This window comes from Coloeus monedula (genome assembly GCF_965178545.1).
Source record: "Coloeus monedula genome assembly, chromosome: 4".
Classification (NCBI taxonomy): Eukaryota; Metazoa; Chordata; class Aves; order Passeriformes; family Corvidae; genus Coloeus; species Coloeus monedula.
The window spans coordinates 43,782,450-43,804,533 of NC_138784.1; the positions used below are offsets into that span (position 1 = coordinate 43,782,450).

Below are 22,084 nucleotides of genomic sequence, written 5' to 3' on the forward strand. Positions count from 1 at the left end.
GTGGCAGTACAAAAAGCAGAAAAGGCCTTGGCTCCATGTAAACACCTCTCAGCAATAACAACAAAAAAATCTCTATTATCATCACTGTATTCAGCACAAATCCAAAACATAGCCCCATACTAGGGGCTATGGGAAGCAAATTATCTCTTTCCCCCTCAAAACCATCATAAGTAGGCATTTAGATTTTTTTTTTTTCTTTCTGTGTAGTTGTTTGTGCTGGTAGGCAGGAGATAAATCCGGGTGGAAGAAGTACTGTTGTCATAGAGGTAACAAAATTGAGTGCAGTGAAGTTTTTGTCTGCATATATAAATGGGAAAGATGGGATACTTATTGCATAGTCCTCTGGCCTCCCATTGATGTCTTTATGGCAGAAATTCATTTTATATTCAATGGCTAGTTATGGTCTAGAAAGTAGAGTAAATCCAGAAGACTGGGCAAAGTTTCATGCATGTGAAAGTAAGAGGATTAAGCAATTTTAGTAATTTTTTTGTGGTAATTAAAAGAAACGTGCCTTCTTAAGCAGACATACTGCTTGCAAAACAAAACAAAAGACATGCAATTTTCCTTCAGCATCCAACCTCCTGGAAAAGCCTCTTTTTTTCAAAAAAGGGAAAAGAAGCACCTGCCAGAGTAACTTTCACAAGAAGGGAAGGAATCACACGTGGAGAGACATATTTGTCTAAGCTCAAGTGATAAAATGTGATTAACTGAGATTGGAGCAACCATTGAGGTTGGAACAGCCACCACGTACACTAGAAGACCATCAAGCAGGAAGTGGACCATTCTTTTGGCATTTACTTGAAGGTGTCTGCTCCCAGTAGTATGGCAGGAGAGTAACATTCCTTTGAAAAATGCTCAGTAAAGTATGTAAATAGCTCTGTTTGCTGCCTGCTGTCTACTCTAGAATGCTACCTTGGAGTTCTGACATGTCAGGGACTGTACAGCTGTGCTAAGGCTGTTCTGAAGATGCCTCAGGAAATTATTTCTTTTTGTTCCAGTTTATGAATGGAAGCAGATTATGAGGACTATGGACTGTCAGATTGGCAGGTTGGAAGGCTGGCTTCTTTCTTTTCTGTTGGCACCACCATCCCCCAGTGGGTAGGGAAGCAGAAAGACATAGTTGCTGCCATTGTCTGCTGCAGGCTGGTTTCTCCACAGACCTAAAGGGGCAACTTGCTCACCCCTGAGTGTGTAATCCTGCTCTGGAGGATCTCAGTCAGTGTGCCTTCACTCAGGTGCCCTTCTTTCTCTTGTTTGATCCTGTGAGGCCACACAGTTTGTAATTTATGTGTTAAAGGAGAGAGGTGTGTAACACCAGGAAGTGTGGCAGGAGACACCTTTGCCCCTGCTGCAACCACTCTTCATTCTGTGGAAGAACCTATTTCTTCTGTTCAGAAATCCAAATAATTTCTTTGTAAGACTGAATTTTGTGCGTACTGATATAGTCAATATTTCAGAGGAATTGGAATTTTTTTGCTTGCTTTTTTATCTTTTTTCCTTTCTCTTCCCAGTAGGGGAAGACTTCTCTGTGTTTCAAATTTCTTTTCTAATTGCTGGGCTGATTACTCCTGTATTCTGTGGAGCATTTTATTTCAACACTCTGAGATAGTATTTCTTAATCTTTGCATAGTAAATAAAATATGTCCTAATCAAATAAGTTTATCCCTCTTTAAAATGTACACGTGGGAGATATATATATATATAAAAATATATATATATGTGTGTGTGTGTCTCCAAAGCATAAAGGAAGTACGGTGATTGAACTGGTTCAGGAAACACTTATTTTCTAGGTGGTGTGATCATATTTTGTGACTATTTGAGTGTGTGAAATAAAGAATCTCCTTCCCAATTGAAGAATTGCCCCTACCCTTGAAACATGCACTCTCATGAGAAAAGGTGGGTATTCTGAGCTGGTTGATGGGTAAAAGGAAGGAAAATTATGTTGATGTCAGTTAAAAGTGAGAAATCCAGTGTAAAGCTGGAAGAGTCCAGATGTTTCATTAGCTATTTCAAAAATATTTTTTTGTGTGTGTGTATCTGTATGGATTTGTGTATAAAATAAAATACAACTTACTGGTTGTACATACATGCAGTATTATATAGACGCTATTTGTGATTAAGCTGTTGTTTCTCACGCTTAAAGTATTTTCTTTATTTTTATTCTCTTACTTTGTAGGTGCTTCCAAGGGCTTTTTGCTCTGTATGTAAAAGCTACTTCATGTTATTCTACTGTATTGTGCAATGCATTAAGGAATTTGAAGGCAAGACATAATATATATTAAGCTGCTGTATTTATTGCCTTATATTAGGAGACAGTCTTGTAGAGCTGGAGGATAATCTTGAAAATCAGTTATGTGTATATTGGTTTGCTATGAAGTTTCTGTTTGTTGCTGGTTATAAAAATTAGATGATTGGGAGTTTTCATTTTTCTTTCTTTTAGTGGCAGTATCTTTGGGCCGTGCTGACTTATAGTCAGAAATAACTTCCTTCAGCTTGCTTTCAAGGAGGGTGGTGCAGGACTATGGAGTTCCTAGCAATGAGAAAAAAGAAACAAGTCTTTTGGTGGTGGGACAAGAACCAGCTAGAGAAGGTTGAAGAACTGGGTCAGAAAGCTTGATACCATCCTGAGGATTGGGGGAAGAGATGTAGCCTCACTATAGCATATCCCTTTAACCAAGGGGTCTGGCAGGAGGAACCTGAGACAGAGTAAATTTAAAGAAAAAAAAAAAAGAGGAAAAAACCCAAAAAATACTTCATATAATATTGCAGTTGTATTTAGTGGTGAGGAGAGCTTAGGAAGAATGTGCTTGAACTCTGAGAAACTTGCCAGGGGACTGGAGATTGTGATAGGAGGCAAGGTTAGGCTTTATCAGGTTTGGCCTTTAGGCTGCATCGCTAGTTCTGTGGATACCTTAGTGCCGCATGCTCCTGAAGAGGAACTTGGGCACAGTGCTGGGAGCATGTTCATGCTGAGCTGAGCAGCAGCTAGGAAAACACCTGCCAGTGCTGAGTTGGCAACAACCATGACTCAGAGATGTCCAGGATCAAAAGGTCGTTCAAGCATCCTTTCCAGTGTCTTTGTGATCCAAAAGGGTGGTGCTCAGACAGGAATGGCTCTCACCCTGCTGTTGCCACAACACTGCAATGCTGATGCTGTGCTTGTTTTCTCAACACAGAGTTGGGATTTGCCAAATGACCATCCTTTTTAAGTTCCTGGCACTCATCTTTACCAACATCCCAGTTAGTTCAAAAACTATGTGGGCTTTTCTGCAGAACCCTCTTTGGTATTGTAAATTTTCTTGCTGCAGAAGAGTGGCTAACCTCATTTTTCCTTGAGTGCATAAGAAGTCTTTTCCGTGAATAATGTAACACACTTGAAGGTTCGGAGAAAGGTCTTTTGAAGATGAATTATTTTTAATTATGGTGTTCATGGTGCAAAACAGCAGCTATCTGTACTCATTTTTTATGGCAGAATTATATTTCAGGGGCATCATATGGTAAAATAAGAGGGGTTTGTTTTCCTTTTCAAGAGACAGTGTGTAGAAAAAAAATAATTTGTTTTTGTTTCTCTGAGGTTCCTGAGAAATTGTCAAGTAGAAAGGCGTAACCATCTGACAGTGTCCAGTGCTGGAGACCTTATAGGACTGTGTGGGAATTCCTGAGCCTGCAGGCTGGGATAAACTGCCCTTCATTGTAGGTCCTGTTCTGACTGCCAGAGCAACATTCATACTAGGAAATACTGCTGAAGCAAGTGTTGGCTTCAGTGTTTGTCATACGTTTATGGGTGTATTTCTAGTGTGTGCCCAGCACAGCTGTAGCCTGTGCAATCTGGCAGTTTTTCAGATGGTACCCAGGATCAGCCTGGGCAGCGTTGGGCAGTTTGGATGCAGACACTCAGCTCTGGGAGAAGATGAAGAGTAGCCCATGCCCTTGGCTCCTGGACTGGATAAGGGCCAGTTGTATGTGGTAATAAAGATGTAGCCAGGAGCAGGCTTGCGCAGTGGAGCAGGTTGCAGAGTTTGCTCCTGCCTGTCTGGGGCAGCCATGGTGCTTCCCTTTCAGCAGGCTCAAGGTCTCCAGCCTTCTGCTGGCCTGACAGCTTGTGAAACCATCAGGAAATGGATCTGAAAATTTTAATTATGTTTGGGGGGAGAAGGGGTAGTATTTGTCTGGTGGGTGAAAGTGCAAAAAATGAAGGTAATGGGCCTGATGCAGGGAGAAGGGAAAAGCCTTGAGGCAGGGAGAAGGGGAAAACCTTTAGGCAGAGGATGGGACCAAACATGCCAACAAGCTGCCCATGGAGTCTTTTGCAGCATTGCTAGATGGAGAGGGAGCTTTGATCCACCTTTCAGCCTATAGGTAGGGGAAGTCTGCATTTCCAGCAGGCTGTTCTGTTAGAGACCTAAACAGATTTTTATTCTTTAAAGTCCAGATTAAACTTTTAAATTTTTTTTTAAATGCTGTCCCTAAAGGAGGGGCTGAAGGCTGCACTCAGACTTGCCAAGCAAGAGACTTTTGGTCATAACCCCACATTGTGTCCCAGCCTCAGTCTGGGTTTTGAAGTTTTTTAGTCAGGAGACAGGCATTTTCTCAGATGGGTTAGAAGGATTTTTTTCCTGCTATCTTGAAACCAGATTTCTTGTATGCTGCCTTTAGTGCCCCATCCCAGCTAGATGAACTCAAGTCTCCTTGGGACACTTTATGAATGTGGGGCAGCCTGTGCACTGCTTTGAAGATCATGCACCAGCTCTGTGGCTTTTCCCAGTCTAACAGCCATGACTTAAAGCTGCTGGAGGTTTTTGTCCTTGGCAAATGATTTGCAAATCCTTTGCTGCCACTTGTTGATTATTTTGAATCGAGAGCAGATTAATGATTGTTTCTCTACCGGCAGTGTTGGCCTTTTAATAACAGCTATCCAGCTTTCTGTGCCTGTCTAAATATCCTGTGCTCAATGACTCCAAAGGTATGTATCTGGGTACTGTGCAAATGTCTAAATATAGCAGTAATAATCTCTAGCTTTCTTCTTTTCAGTCACCAGAAGAAATTGCTGGATCCATTTCCATGTGTGTGGAATACGGACTGAGATAAGGCTATGTTGACGTCTGTTTCGATATTAATTCTGACATCTCGTTGGTACTTTTAGAAGACGAGAAATTGTTTTTATGAAAAAGTGCCTGAACTTGTCTTTGGTTCCTGGTTGTGGGTTGGGCTTTTTCCCTATTATGCTGGAGAATACGCAGTTCTCAGCCCCCTTCCGAGCTACCAACTTTCTGTTCCACTGAAGTTACTTCTGGCTCCAGTCCCAGTATTTGTGGGGAACAATAGATCCTATTTTAGCTTATACAGATTTAATTGCTGTGAATGAGATTGGCAATTATCTCCTTTTGTGTCTAAAAATCCCACCAGCTGTTTTGTATGCATTTAAATAGTTACACCACGTTAAACTCGCATATTGCATCAGGAGCTATAATGCCAATATGTCCCTGGCCTTTATTTTAAAATAATTTTTGCTGCATTTATTTCTGTTTCTTCTGCTTCCCTTTAAACCCTAATTCTCTGCCCTGAGTGGCATTATTAGTCATACCATACATATCAAATATGCATTTTGAGGAAAATGCATTTCAAATAGCAAAAAACCAGAAACAAGTTGATGGGCTTTTTTGTTGTTGTTTTTTGTTTGTTTGCTCCCTCCACCCTCATAAGCTCAGGCATGTAAGTGGGAATCATCTGACCACATGCTGACAACCTGCTGTGTCAGTGTCTAGGCTCAGCTTTATCACCCACGAAGAGGAAGACACGTTTCATGCTATGTAAACAACTAAAATAGGTCAGATGAATCATGCCCCCAGATGTCTTCTTTCTCTTTGAGCTAATCACCCAGACTTTATAAGCAGACTTAGCTGTCTGCACAGTAGACATCTGACTAGATCTCACCTCTGGGGACCATACTTGTAGCAGCAATCACATGTGGGTGACTAGACACACGTAGACACGTAAGAAGATTAAAAGTACTTGGCTTCTTGAGGCAAAACCACTGCCAGTGCCAAGGTGAAGGTGCTCTGGGATCATCTTCTTGAAACCAAGGACAAACCTGAGTGGATTTTCCCAGAAAAGAGACATATCAGTATTTGATGTTCACAGTTACATACTGCTAAACTGGGGTGCACCATTTCTTTCTCATTACTAGCTTCCTAGACTCCTAAGATACAATTTCATAGCTTGCTTTTTCAGAAATGTTAGACAGGACTTCTCCCTATCATCTGCTATTTCTTCCTCCATATTGTCTCTTCAGTCTTGTTGTGGAAATATATTGATTTGGATTAAAAAAAAAATCGTATCATTGCACGGGTGTCCCTGTGGGGTAGCACACTGGCATATGAAGGTGGAGGTTGCTTATATTGGGAAAGCCAAGAGAGGGCTTGAAGGACTTTACTTGAAGTTTGCCTTTCATCCTTTGCCTGAGTATTTGCCTCTCTTGCTAATTTTACAGATTGTTCAGCTGCTGAATTCTGTGGGGTTTTCTTTTCAGTCTGAATACATTGTTTAATATTTATTTAGAATCTTGTCAAGGGGTTTATAAATTCAAACTTCCAGTTTCACTCTTTGTGCATTTTTGCAACTTATAATGTCTGGAAGTGAGTTGTTCCTTGGTGTAGCAGGATGCAGGGACACTCTAATACTTTATTATTTCCGGAATACGTATTTTTACAGATCTTGACACAGTTTTAATTTCCCAGTGGTCTGAGAGGCGTGGAGAGGTTTACATGGAAGTTACAGTAGTCAATTGGTTCTGGTGTTGACTTTGTTCTTGTTGAGGCCTCTCTGGCATTGCGTGTGCCTTTGGTCACACTGTGCAGGATCTACCCCATAGGGGCTGCTTAAGTTTGTACCAGGCTATGCCATCTCCTCTAGGCCTCTTTGGACACAAGTGATTCTCCTTAGTTATAGTGCTTTCTTAAATATTCAGTGTTGGCCCTACTTACTGTGTTTGTGCTAAGTATTTGCCACTCTGTAGGCTTTCCGAATGTGCCTGTTGCATGTACAAATGAAAACTTGGATTGAGGTTTTTTGGGTGCTTGTGCTATTGACTTTGGAAGGGGTAAGGTTCATGGTGGAGGCAGATGCATGCACAAGTAGAGGAGATGGTAGTGCTTGGGAGGTGTGACCTTTCAGACTTCACAGGGTGTCTGTGAGCTGCTCCTGCTCAGGGCCAGTTCCTGTGCACACATCAGGTAAGACATGTCTCTTGCTTTGTGCTTTCCTCCCTCTGCATTCCCATATGGACAAGGTCCTGAGCAACCTGTTGTAGGTGACCCTGCTTGAGCAGGGGGTTTGGACCAGATGACCTCCAAAGGACACTTCCAAGCTCAGCTGTTCTGTGATTCTCTGGTTTTGAACCTTTGAAAACTGCATAACTTTGTTGAGCCTCCTCTGCTCTTGGGTGGGAACATACCTTTTCATCCTACCCCCTGCAAGGACAAGCAGGACCCTGTGGGGGTAATTTACCCTGAGGTTGTGGCAAACCATATTAATAGGTGTTGTGCAGACCCCAGAGCTTCGGTACCTTCCCTCTTGATAAAGATAGCAGATGGGGCTGGAAAGGATACCCTTGTCTCCAAGCTGTGTGCACACACAGAGACTCTCATTTGCTCACTGCTATTTGCCTGCTCTTGGGTAGAAATTCTGCATTTGTCTGTCATTCTTCTTTTACTGGCACTGGTTTTACCAGGGTTTCTATGTTGACTTTCACTCTAAATTATCATTGCACTTGAAAATTTTCATCTGTGATGGCTGAACAACTGAGCAAATATGTTAAGCACTTTGACCTATATTACATGAAAGATAAGTGTTTTCAATGACATTTAACTGAATTTTGTATGACTTGCATGAGAAACATCACAGGTTTTTGTTTAGGGGAGGGGGTGTGTGTTTATGCATGTGTATATAAAATATATGTAAAAGTACTGAAAAATTTTCTTAATGCTCTTTTGCATTAATTATGGTGACTTTTTTTATACTTTGAATTTAGGAAAGCTAATTTCAGAATTGATTGTTAGCCCCAAGAGGAATAAATGAATGATTGCTGCAAATGTTTTGATGAATCACGATCTCTGAAGATTAAGGGAGCTGCCATTTTTCTGTAATCTTTTTTTTTTTTTCCAGGCTCAGGATTGCTGATATTTCATTGGTTTGCATTTAGCTTCTATTTTAGCAGCTTCAAAGATGAGGTCTAGGAATGCAATTTTGGTAACAGAAGTAACAGACTGGGTTTTGAGGCATGTTTCTATGGCAAAGAGTCACTGGAGTGTTTTTTTGCACATGGCCCCTTCCTGCAGACCTGCCAGCTAATGTCCTCCCAGAGGAAAAGTGATGGATGTAAAACTCCAGCACTAGGGTGTAGTTTTTCTTTAATTATTAAAAATTACCAGCATATGAGTGGCTTTGAATTAATTTCCTACTTGTGGATTTTTGGTAATAAAGCGATACGTATAATGTTTTCTCTGTTTTCTTTTTCCTCCCCCTTGCCTTGCATATGTGTGCTTCCATACATATACAGTTTCTATAATGACTTTTAAAAATAAATTAGCAGATTGACTTCTTTCTGGTTGTGGGGGCTTCAAGTACCTGCTGCAGTAGAGGGATATTGTGAATAAAGCATTAGTGCATATCTGTGGATATGTGTACCTTCTCTGTCAGAGATTATCTTGGGGCTAATTTCAGTTGACAGCTGTATAAAAGGGATTAGTACTGTCACCACTCACCTCTTGGGGTTAACTTTCACACATGCTAAATATGAGAGATCATTTTTTGTTGTTGTTGAAAGCTTGGACCAGTTTTGCATAAGCCATTTATCTTGATTTCTCTTAACCGTGAAGCTGAGACTGCGGTCTACAGCATCATAATCTAAAGATGTGGGATTTACTGCATTACTTTAAACACACAACTTGCTTCACTGTAAGCATAAGGAGAACTTTTATTTGCATATAATTGGCATTTCTGTAAGGAAGAAAGGGTTTATTTTAGATGTGCTTTCAAAAGTAGAACTTTGGGAAGGAAACTGGGGAGGAGGGGGAAGTAGTCTTTTGTTTTCTTCATGCATCCTTGTCATGTGCAGACACTCATTTAAAAGTCTAGAAGAAAACAAAAATATTTTAATTCAAATTAAGCTTTTGGTTGGGGTTTTGCATAGTAGTAGTAGTTGGTGGTGTAGTAGTAATGGTAGTGTTGAGCTTGTAGACAGAGTGAATATTTCTGAGGCCCAGATGCCCCTTGCTGTAGTGATTAGGGGCAGGTTGCTTTTCCCTGCTTTTTCATCATTTTAACTAGAGTGATTTCTGTATTTCTGTCACATAACTCTGTGGGGACAACTGAACCTCATAGGCAACCATTTTAACAGACTGTGTCTCAACTGTGGTACCCTCCTTATGAGGGAAGCTCATGGTCAAGACTATATTCAGCCACACAGGCAGAAGGTGGTGTACAGCTCATGGGAACAAACAAGTGGCTACTTTTCCTTTGCGTTAGAGGGAAAGGAGTGGCAGAACTTTGGTTCCCATCTTGAATGTGAGTTTTAGGAGAGATCCAGAGATGTTTTTCATCAAAAAGCAGCTCATAACTACTGTCCAGTGATGTGTTTCTTGGTGTGCAGTCAAAAATCAAGTATTGCTCATCTGAACTTTCAGGATCACCCTTAAAGGTTATGACAGTGAAATCACATGTGATAAAATGACTGTGAACAAAATAAAGAAGTTACTGTCAGGATGTGATTTCTTTAGACTGAACCAGGTGCCTCAATTTCAAGAGTTGCCAGTCCTAATGTGCAAAGTCACAGGCACTATTCACACATGGCTAATGAGACATGGTAAAGGATATTCCTGTAGAAAGGGTCCATTTCTTTTCACTACAGTTTAGGGTTTTCTTAATGCTTTCTGCTTCAATTTGAAGCTGAAAACTTATCACACCAGCCAAAACTACTAAGCATTATCAACAACATAATAATGTTATAACATAACGTAATGAGGGAACATACTATAACATAATAACATAAGGTTTATCAACAACAAAAATCTAGAAAAATCTAATAATGCATAAAAATCTCAATGTTTTTGTGTGAATATACTCATCTGCAGGCTGACTTCACCAGATTGAATGTGCCCTATTCACATAAGAAGCATAATTTGAAGAACTTTCAAGGCAACTTCTTCCTGAATACTGTGGAAAAAAGTTCAGGCCCATTTTCTGCAGATTAGCAGGGTTTGAGAACTTAACTGTTGGAGAAAAGAAGAAAAAGGTCTAAGTTAGTGAAAACTGGACTAGAAGGACATTGGCCAACACAAAGTTGTTTATTCGTATTGTCTTTTGGATCTCTTGCTTATACTTCAGCAAGTGTTGAACAGCCAGGCTGTTACTCTAGTTAGAGTTACTCAAAGTTAATCTAAATATACATGGTGAACAGTCTGACCTGGCATTCTCTGCAATTTCACTGTGCTTTGTGGGAAGTAAATGGTGGTTCTCTTACAGTGTCAAATTAATCTTTGCTTTTGCAACCTCTTCTTACCCCATTCTGATAGCTAGTACAGAAGGAGTGAGGAAGAAGAATCTGGCAAGTAGTATTGCCAGCTGTGGCTGAGGTTGCTCAGCTCTGAAGTGAGATCATGCTTAACCACCTTTGTATCCCACTGGTCTGGCTCAGCATCTGCTCGGGGATCACTGTCCCTTGGTTTTCTTCTGCAGTACCTGCATGCTAATTATCAAAAAGAGCTGCTTCTCCCTGTGTGGTGGTCATAGAGCTTTCTCATTCCTGCAGTAACCTACAACTATTTTGTTCCTTGTAGTCACTTAGTATTTAATCTTTTTTTGGAAAGAAAGCTGGATGATGTGCTGCACTGTAGCATTTTGGGAAGTCCATACAAATAACATCAGAATAGACCCTTCCAAGATGTCATTGACTTCAGTCCAAAGACAAGCTGTGTTACCAGGTTATGATCATTTGCACTGCCCTTGTGGTAAATTTCCGGCATAAGTGGTATTCTCCTTTTATACTTTGCCTATTTTCATCCCATATTTAGTCCTTATTATCTTGATGAGTGTCACAGCTTCTAGCTGGGCCTTAAAGTGAACTTGGCCTAGTATACCAGTGTAATTGCTGGTAGGAGAAACCATATTTTCACAGGACATCATTGCAAGATTTTATGGCTAAATATTCACTTCTTCCTTGGTTAATAAAATGAAAGTTTTATTTAGCCCCATAGATTCAGAGAACTGATTCAGGGCTGGCTTCAATTTCTGCCCACAGTGGACAATACTAGTGAGTGCTTTGGTTTTGACGTGCACAATGTGACAGTTACAATAATGAATGAATGGAACTGTTTAGGCTGCTTGAAAAGCTGCCTTTCATCTGAGGGAGGAGGTGAACAGCTAGAAGGAAATCTCTTTCAAGTTGATTCCCAGTGCAGAAATAAATCTTATGTGGGTGAATGGGAGGAAACAGACACCTACCTGGAAATCTAAGACTGTAAGTGAGATGTCACAGAAAAAAGCAGTGGCATCTACTCACATGCTAATCCATTAAGGGCGGGGGGGGGAAGTGGGAGGGGAAAGTAAAGCCAGCAACACTTATGTGAAAGTTGGTTTTTTATGGGATCTTTAATCGTCATTCTAAGACTGTTGAAATTATAACACAAAACTGTTAGGAACATGTTGTCTATAGGTATGGTATTCATTTGTCTGGGTTACTTCTGTGTTATTTGGGTTGGATGCAAGCTCTTGCCATGCAGTTGTGGAGAGGCGTGTGTGCGCCACAGCTGGAAAGAGGAGAGGCTGGCTGTAGCTCCTGTGATCAGGGGAGAGAAGGGCTTTGTGCTTCCTGATGAATTGATTCATTCAGAGTCAAAACAACTACAGGTGTCCACTGCTAGTCTGAAACCCCAGAGGAGGGTAGAATTGAAAATCGCAGTGTACAACAAGCTGCCTATGGATATAGCCTCTTTTTTTCTAGCTCCTTTTTTCTTTCTAACCTGTAGGGAGGGGACACAGATCTTTTGCATTTGTATGGGATTAATATTTGTGGAGCAAATGAGCACAGGTTCCCCAAGTAAAGACATAATGTAGGGCACTTTACAAGCAATGTTCCTTTACTGCAGCTTGTAGACTGAAGCTTTTGTTGTGGGCTATATTTTGCTCCAGGCAGGTAAGGCAACTTCATTGAGGTTTTTTTTTGGTGGGTAAAACTTTCCTGCTACAACACAGCTTGGAGTTTTGGCTGATTACAACTTAATGTAATATCAAAGAGCGTGGTATAGGAAGGACTAAAACACCCAAAGAGTATATGTATTGGTATTGATGCAAAAAAACTAGAGGGATAAATAGAAATACTTCAAAAGATTGAAGCCATCTTTTTTGTTTGTGGGTTTTTGTTTGCCTGTGGTTTGGTTTGGGATGTTTTGGGATTTTTTTTGAAACTACTATCAAAGCCTGTTTTGGATTTGTTCACCAGGCCTGTTCTGGTTCTCTTAAGATAAACTTAGGATTTTGCAATCAGTGATCTTGTCACAGGACTTTAAGCTCTGCTTGTGGAATGAAGAATACAAGAACAGTGTGACCTGCATTTCCATTCAGTCAGATGGGCTTTGGGGTCTCATGAGATACCAGCAGAATGCTAACTGTGAGCTAGACAAACTAGCTGTCTCCTATCTGGTGGATTTGCTTTTAGCTGAGGACATGTTTCAGATTAAGCCCCATAAAATACGGAAGTGTCCATAAATGTTGATGCAGATACTTCAACTGTGACCAAACCCCCACCATCTGACTGTGCAGGCTTCAGGAAGCTCCTGTTTGGAAAGTGGGATGGGTTTTTATTAGCACCACTATACCTCAAACTAAACCTTAGGATTACTTATTACTGAGAAATGCATTTGACACAGTAGAGACAATGAATTCTGTAGAAAGAGGGGCTTCTGATCCAAATTAGGTACATTATTTAGGTTGAGCCTTGCAAAAGATTGGATAGGAGATATATGGGTATTGGAGGAGAGGAGGGAAAGGATGGAAAGCAGTTGATCATCAATAGGTTTAATCAGTGTCTTGAAAAATTTGGGGAGAACAAAAGGAGGAATTCACTTGAAAATGTGTGTCTAAGTAAGCTAGAGAATTATGTAGGCCTCAGTTGTCTTTTAATTAATTTTAAACTATTTTCTTCTCTGCATTATTATTAGTATTAATGGTAAAATGGAATTGAAATGATCAGAGGTGTTTTATCTCATTTTGGTCACTTTACTGGTGGATAACTTATAACTTAAATTAGACAGAAAAAGATATGAAGGGGCAATCTTTGGAAGCTGAGGCACTTCATCTGTGGAAGTAAGGGCAGATTTTTCCATAAAAATTCCAGAGGTCTAATTAAGAGTTACCTTTTAGAGATATTCATATCTTGTTAGTTCTGCTTTGTTATTTGTATAAGCACCTTAGATGTGATTTTTGTTCTGATGAGTTGCAGTCTGGGAGAACAAGGAGGAAAGACAGCAGTGAAATCAGCATTGGAAAGCTGGTTGAAAGAATTGCCTGGAGGAGGGATTTGGGAAATTGCAGAAAGAAAAGCATCTCAAAAGTCAGCAAAGACAGAGCTGTTTGAAGCTGAGTAGATGTTACCAGCTTCTGTGCTTGGCATCAGGCACCAACGCATAGTTCAGGCTTTGAGATTAAAAATCACGAGCTTCACTGCAGCCATTTTCCAGGGTTTGCCTATGAGATGGGATGTGAGAGTAGAAGAGTGCCTGTGTCAGGCTAGGGGGCAGCTTTTGGTATCTAGACCCTGTATTGCCTGGTAGGATTCATAAGCACCATTTTTACATTTTGACAAATCCAGGCCTTCACAGAGAATAAAATATGCTTAATCCTCTGATGAAGAAAGAAAAACTGGAATTCTGGGAGAGACAGTTGATTTCTCGGATGAAATGCATTGTTCAGAGCCCCACTCCTCCCTCCTCAATACACTGACATCCCAACTCCCATGTCTACTCAGTATTCAGTCTTGCCAGGTTCCTTTTGATCACATCCTCTTCTAGCAAGGTGCTTGATACGCAATTTCAGCTCCAGGTGTTATGTGATAGCTGAATGTCAAGTCAACCTGTTGGGTCACTTTGTTCTCACAGTCTTTCTAATGTATTCATGACTTGACAAATTTTCTTGGTAAGAGCTTTATAAAATGGTAATATTGTACATAACTTGACGTGTCATTAAACATCAGAACATCTTCCACCACACAAGTCCTGAAGTCCATCACTAAGCTCAGAAACCGGAGCTACTCCAAGAGTTCAGTGACTTTCATAAGGAACAGTAAGTGGCAGGAAAGTAGTGATTTTTGTAAGGAGTAACTTTTGTCTCTCACTTGTCTTTTTTAAAATGGGATTGAAAACAGCAGCATCAGTAAGGAGACTGGTTGGCTAAATATTGATTAGTTCCTGGTATGTTAAAACTACACTTTCTCTGCTGCTGCAGTATTTTAATCATGTTTGTGGCATTTCAAACTGAAAGCTGATTTAATTGCTTTGGTATTTCTGGTTTTGTCATGTGTGTTGTGTGTTCTTCCCCCCCATTTCTGAATATATGCTTCTAGTTTTTCTAATGTCAAGAAAATGAGAGTTTTCAGACTCTGCATCTCAGTATTTCATCTGCAATTGCCCAAAGGTTAAGCACTACAGGGGATGAGTGCTTAAACTGCTCACAAGGGCCTTGCAACTAATTCCTCTCTCATCTCTGCTCTGTGTGTGTTGCAAAATAATTTTATCCACAATTAGTGTTTAGTTACAAGACATACTTGCAAACAAATAGTGGTATTGTGCATACAGATAGACTGCAATGTGTGGCATTTAGCACTGTAAGGAAGCTTCCCATTTCTGAAAGCAGATAATTGCAGGGGATGTACATTTTCTTTTTAAAAAAGACTGTTTTTTCTGTTCAAAGGCAGGAATACTCATTTGCGTGTCACAGCATCATATTGCTCCTTGAAAGTCAAAAGAATGTATTATCTTCAAGCAAGTATCATCTGATACAGACTTGACATTTCAGCAAGAGCAGGCAAGCTGGGGTCCCCTTCAAGCCTTCCTTTTGTTTTTGTTTTCATTTCAACAACCTTTAGCAAGTATTTTCCTATTGTGTAAAGTTTTACTGTAATGAAAACATTAGAGATCAAGAAGTCAGGTATGTCTTGAACTTGCCATCAGGACTATGATGTGCCTTCAAGCTGTTTTAGTTTCTGGGGAGGCAGCAGTTATTTCTAAAGACATTGTGTGCCTGATGTGAAACTCGGTGTTTGTCCAGTAGTGGAAATACTGTCTCTGAGTATCAGTCAACTTGTTGACCCAAACCTTGCAGTAGAAAGGAGTGGGTGGATAGTGTTTGTGCAAGAACGCATGCTTGCATCCAAGTTATGGTGTCTTTGCTTGGTTGGAACAAGACATCATCCCAGCTTGCACAGGTTTTCCCCATGTGAACCCAGGACTGTCGGTTGATGCAAAATTGGTCAGTTTGTGATAAGATTCTCATGTAGAAGGTGGAAAATGTGTTTGAGCTTGACTGTTCTGAGACTGATGATAGTAACCACAGTATTTTGGATAACACAGACTTCTGATTAAGATTTTAAAAGCTTGTTGGTGGAATAGCTGTTATTTCAGCCTCATCACTGATCAAAGGAAGGAAGCTGTGGTACAAGTCTCAGGATACCTTTGGCTGTTTAAAGCTTGTACTGAGCTCTTAGTGCTGGTTTTTGCATGCCTGCAGCTCAGTGCAAATCTTCTGTTTTCTACAGGGCAGGTGGGACAGATGGTTTGAGGTAGGCTTCTGGGGGCAGGGGGTTACGCTGTGCGGTACTAGAGGGATGTATTTAGTATGCATCGCTGTATCACTGTGGTACAAGCAAGCTTGACTTGCCTGTCAGAGACAAAGTCTTTCCTTCATATTTGTGTCATAGCATTTCTAATATATGCCATTTGAACAGACTGCCTTTAGCAGTAACGGCTTTGTAGTTTTATAGCAGGTATTTTGTTTGTGCAAAGACTTGGAACTTGACAGAATGCACACTCTTAGCCAGCAGATTCATTATTTATAGCAGAGGGTGACAAGTAGAAAAGCAAATGGGGGTCTCATGTTTCAGCTGGGAGGCATACGTGTTATCAACTTCATCCATAAAGTAGTCTCTTGTAAGAAAAGGTATGGTATGCCTAGGGGTGAAATATGCTCATGGCACCCTTGGTTCTTATTCACATAGTTCTGCAGAAAATGCTTGTTATGTCGTGTGTGTGTACGGAAATAAGCAAGTATGCCTGTGTGTATGTTTGTATCTGTGTAAGGCAGTCAGGTATTTTAATTCAGTCAGTACTTGCAACACTGCTGGTCTCTGGTTCCCTACATCTCGAGTCACATTATGAGATACAGATGGGGGCTTCTGTGCTTTGCTAATCTGGTCTTCGTTTCTTTGTTTTGTTTTGCTTTTTTCTTAGGGTAATAAATGCAGGGAAGAGCACGCACAATGAAGATCAAGCCAGCTGTGAAGTCCTCTTTGTCAAGAAAAAAGCTGGAGGCAGTAATTCTACACCAAACAAGAACTCTTCAACAAAACGGAGGTCATCACTGCCCAATGGAGAAGGTCTCCAGCTGAAAGACAATTCAGTAAGCAAATTTCTGTATCTTGTCAGTGGAGAAATACAAAATAAATACAAAAGGATTGTGAGAATATGGCACTAAAGGGTGTTTTCTGAATATTTCATATATTTTCTTTACCTCTTACTAATTATCCCTGTTTAAATGCAGAACACTTCACTGTATTTTTCTTAGCTCTGATATTTAATTTTTTGCATTGAAAAATGCTCCTTGCATCTAAGATATTTTAGTTTAAAGATGGGCAAGGGGATGCTCCTGGATTTTTCTTTTTGTTTCATTTCTGAAATATAATGTTGAGAAATTTGAAGATGATGAAAGGGCTGGAGCACAGCACAGCCTATGAAGACAGGCTGTAAGTTGGGGTTGTTCAGCCTGAAGAAGAGAGGCCTCCAAGGAGCCCTTAGACTAGTGATCCAGTACCTAAAGGGAGTTGGAGAGGGACTTTTTTCAAGGGCCTGTAGTGACAGGACAAGGAGTAAGGACTTCAGACTAATAGAGGATTTAGATTAGATATTAGGCAGAAATTCTTCGCTGTGACGGTGGTGAGGCATTTAAACCGTTTGCCCAGAGAAGTTTGGCCAGGTTGGATGAGGCTTTGAGCATCTTACACCTAGTGCAAGGTGTTCCTGCCAATGGCAAAGGGGTTGGAACTAGATCATCTTTAAGGTCTCTTTGATCCCAAACCATTCTATGGTTTTATAATTTACACAGATGCCTCATGGTGCCACAGAAACACAGGTCAACCTCCATCTGCTCTTTCTAAGTTTCTGCACTGTCTTGTAGGCACACTTCTGCTACATGGAGCTCTGTGGACACTGCGTTAGGAGCTTTTTTCCCCTGTGCCTACACAGGGCTCAGATAAAGACCTATATGAACCATATAGTCTGTTAAAATGGGTCTTATATCTAAGCCACTAAACCACATCTTCAGCCAGTGTTGGAAAGATACCTGTGTTCTCTAATTTAATGAACTACTAAAGCAGGAGAATCTTTTGGTTTATGGAGGTAGGGCAAGGTCATCCAGCACACAGAATTCAGTGATTTTTGCAGACTATAGCTTCTCTCATTTGTGTGAAGTCTGACGTATGTCATACACTTGTTACTGGCAATCATCTGCTATTCTTCATCTGTCTTGTTTCCTGACTGGCTAATTACTTCATCTGCTCTTTAAGCATGAGCTCAGCCTCCAGCAGTGATTGGTAGTGTATGTTCAATTCCAGCATTTCACCATGTAATACTAAATGCCCTGTCTGAATATTTGAGTCAGACAATGTGGACATGCTGCATTCCTGCTGCTGGAGAAGATACATTGTCCCTAAGCAATAATTAATTTTTCAGTGGACTGTAAGTAGCCTTTCTTGGTGGTTTGAGGTTTTTTTGTTGGTTGGTGTGTATGTCTGTTTTAAATCGCATGGTGATTAGCAGCCTGCTTTGGTCTCTCTCCCAGAATTCCATGGCTTAGTACACCTGATGGCTGCAGGGCTCATTGGGGTCCTGAGGAACAAGCATTCCTCTTGTACTGTGTCCCTCCCCACCTCTTGTTCCTCCAGTTCTGTTTCATACTTCATTATTGTTGCAACATTTTCAAACTGACAGATTCTCAGGGTTTGGAAATTTCCCTGTTCTTTCCTCTTCAAAACCTTTTTTTAAATCACATTTCAGTTTCTGTGTGCTGGTATTTCTCATTGTATTCAGACAGTCATGATTTCTTTTTTCAAGTACATTTTTGCAAACTCCTGGATAAAGAATAATGCCCCAAACTTGCTGGGACTAAGCGTTCTGCATACAGTCATGCAAGGCAAAACAGAATTTGTTTTAATAAGCTGTGGTTTTAAAAGTCTTTTCTACGAAGTCCATGCAACTACCTGCTGTTGGTTCAGGAAGGTGCTTGGTTTCAGGAGTGTATTTAACTTTTGTATGTATTAATTATGTTTAATGAAGCCACATTTGGCCACAGTACTTGTTTGTATATAGAAAACACAACAAGATAAGCACCAGTGTCCTTGGTCCAGGTGATGGGTTGGTTTGACACTATCACTGTGCCATGCACACAGGCACACTGCAAAGACCTTCGTGCACACACCAGCCTGGGTACACACATCTTGATGCCGTGCAGAGATACGAGGTTTGGTCTCATGCCACGGTTAAGTTCCAGACTTACTGTGTGAGATACGTGGTCAAGTGCCTCTGTGTCTGGGATGTGGGTGAATGTAACTGGGCTGAATTTGCCTGCTTTTGTGTATTTTGGGGGCTTGCATGGGACATAAAAATCTTTGTAGCATTGTTTCACAAAGCCCAATTAACTTCCAGTATCAAAAGCTTCTCAGGAGCAAAAGCCATGCACTGCATGGTTAATCAACTTCCTCAGAAGGAACTTTTTTCCAACTCTTGCATAGTTAATAAGATTAGATTGCATTAAAATACAGGGATCTAAAATAGTTTTGTTACTGGAAAGGCATCTTACCTAACCTTGATGTTATCCATTGTTACAGTTGTAGTACTGTTATAGCAATGTAGTGGTAGAGTTAATTGTTTAGAGTTGTTTTTAAAAGCGGTTCTTTTTATCCATTTGAAATTTCATGATTGTCGGTAAATATCTCCTCAGTAAATATCTACTTACACAGTGTTTATGAGAAGTATCTCATAGAATGTTCTAATTTTCCTTTCTCTCTTCACTAGTGTATTTCCTAGTTTGATTCTGTATCTTTCATCTTGATTTTGAAACAGCCACTCCCTTTCAAGTTTCTTGAGAGAAACAATCTTGTTTCAAATCTTCTGTTCTTGATTCTATTTCTGACATATTTTGACCAGAAAGGAGGATAACATCTAAAGTCAGGAGCCAGCTGTTCCATATAATAGAGTATACTGTTTTCTAGTTATTTGTTGTCTTGTTCTTTATATGTTCTCTTCTTATCTACAGATTTACTTCTGTTTTCTACATGGCACTGGCATAAGTGCTGTCACACTCATTATTTAGTTGTGGAAAACCTATGTTATTAGACCACAGCTTGTGTATTTAAATTTGTAGTATATTTTCCCAAAACAGGCATCCTGGAGAAAGTTTTCTACTAGAGGGCAGTCTTACACTAGCAGTTAGTAGGATTTTTTTCCTTGCTACACCTTTTGTTGGTTGAATATATCTAAAAAGGCAGGGGGGGGAAGCTCATTTCTATGATGTGTCATATTTTGTTTTCATATTTTTATACTGTGAGGTATAATACCCCTCAAATAACACTGTTGGCAAATATTTTTTAAGGAGTGTATGAATTTTTTGTTAAATGTGATGAGGGTGCAACTTAATTTGTGTGAATAAAATTTAGAAATACTGACTTTAGACACTACAGTGAACGATAGACTATCATCCCAGGAAATACTTAGTAAGAAAGCCAGAGATTAAATACTGTAAATGCCTCATAGGGAAATCCCACTGTAACACACAATCTGAAATTGTCTCTATGTGGTGAAACACTTTTGCAGAAATACTGAAGGAAAAAGAAATGAGGGAAGTTTATGGAAAGAAAGAGTTCTGTTCTTGTTCTGTTTTTCAAAGTGTGGAGCACAAGGGAAATAGGTACTGAAACTGTCTCTTCATTTAAGAGTCCTTTTCATCATCCTCAGATTTTTCTTTTTTTCCACAGAACCTTTGAGAGTGCCACATACCATCTTTGTTTTATCCTGCTTTTTGGGAAGTTTATGAAACATCAGCTACATCTGAGACTGTGTGATTATTTTTGTTTAATGCTAACCATCAATCCAGCCCTGTGCTTTGACAAAGTAGCATAGGGGAGTTGGAGATCCATGTGTTGTCCACACAAGTTGAGTGCCACTATCATGGACTCTCCAGAGCTTCCAGAGTTGGAAAGGAGGGGGTGGTAGGCCAGAAATGCAGAAGCGAACGTTTCTTTAACGCCGACACACAAACAAATCCCAGGAACTCTATTAAATAGCATAAACATTGTTTTCTTCTTGAAAGGGTGGGTAATAAAATCAGCAGAGCAGTGAAAGGAAAGAATCTTTAAATTCAACCCTAATTAAGTAATTCTCTCCCCTTCTCCCCCACCCCACTCCACTGCTGCTTGATTAATCGTATCTGCTGTCGGTCCCCATTCAAGAATATTCATGTTAAATTGCACATCTTTTTCACTGTTTTTAAATGCCTTTAACTATGGTGTACCTTCATGATGAATGCCAAAAACCATCAGCAAACAAAACGGAAATCCTGTGCCAGGATATTGTCATAGTGACGATCAGGCTAAAGGACTTAATGTGATGCATTATTAATTGTCATTGTAATGTGAGGATATATAATTACTAATTCTGTAGTTTCCTGTGCCACAAATCTGGGATGGTCTATATGTTTTGTGTGACACAAGGCTGGTAGCCTACCACAGGCAGCTGAACATATCACTGGTAACATGAGGAGGCTTTTCTCTGAGGATTAGGGTGGCAATTGCTGGCCCAGTTCAGATTTTAGGAGAACTCAAGTTGCTCTCTTATGTGTTTCGAGAGTGTAGTTCATATCTGGAACAATAATAGTCAGGGTAGGTTGTAGTTTCCAGAATAAATCTTTAGTGGCAACATGATTTATTTGCCTGTTTGGAAGTAGCTCCATAACAACATCTGAAGGTTTGCAATGTAAGACTACTGTCTAGCTTACCTGAAGAGCATGTCCCAAATTGATCACTAGGTATTGCTAAGGTTTTTCCCTTTTTTTTTTTCCCTTCATATCATTGAGCTCAAACTATGTGTGTATATATATGCAATTTCTCTCATGATTTCTCGTCGGTTGCTTGACCCAAAACTTTGCATGTCTTAATTATATTTTACAATTGCAAAACCCAGGAGACTGCTGAACCTTCCTGAAAGCTAGGTCAGCAGTTGAGGAGCCTGAAGCTTATTAAATTTCCTAGTACATTCTGGGAATTAATTGTAAGGTCAGTGCAGTGAAGGATTTGTTTTCTCTTCATGTTTCTGTTAGCTATTCAGCCTGTTGTTAGGTTGGAATCTTTTGAATGAAAATCTAAAATAAATCACTGTGGTGATTGACCACAGTCCTATTTGAGGACTCTCCCCAGTTAAAAGAAGAAATGAAGATTGGTATTTGAAAGACAACTTTTGGCAGAATACTGCCAGTGCTAGTAAAAATAGATGTCTTGTTCTCAGAGTTTGCAGTATGTCAGTTCTTTTCAGGAAGAAGTTCAAGCTCCCAAATGTAAAAGAGAGAGAACAGCAATGCATATGCACACCAAAATAGGTAATTGGTTGGTGGCTGCAGAGGTCGTCTCAGCTGTGAGAGGAAAAGCAAGGACCTTTCTGTGCATTTTGCCTCATCTGCATGCCCTGACTGCTGGCCCTTGTTTGTTCTCTGAGTCATTGCTTTAATTACATCGTATTTTTAATTCTCATTGAATTGGTGTGGTTTTGGGGAA

The 22,084-nt window shown here is 40.2% G+C and overlaps 1 protein-coding gene across 1 annotated transcript in view; it reads left to right on the forward strand.

Annotated features, from left to right (window-relative positions):
• The window catches only part of PPM1H (protein phosphatase, Mg2+/Mn2+ dependent 1H), a gene marked incomplete at its 5' end in the record, with an annotated part of 136,408 nt that overhangs the window by 51,284 nt on the left and 63,040 nt on the right, over positions 1–22,084 (forward strand). Inside the window, one exon of the mRNA XM_082279557.1 lies at positions 16,497–16,665. Within this exon, the coding sequence (XP_082135683.1) occupies positions 16,497–16,665 (169 nt within the window). The remainder of the gene's footprint in view (positions 1–16,496; positions 16,666–22,084) is intronic.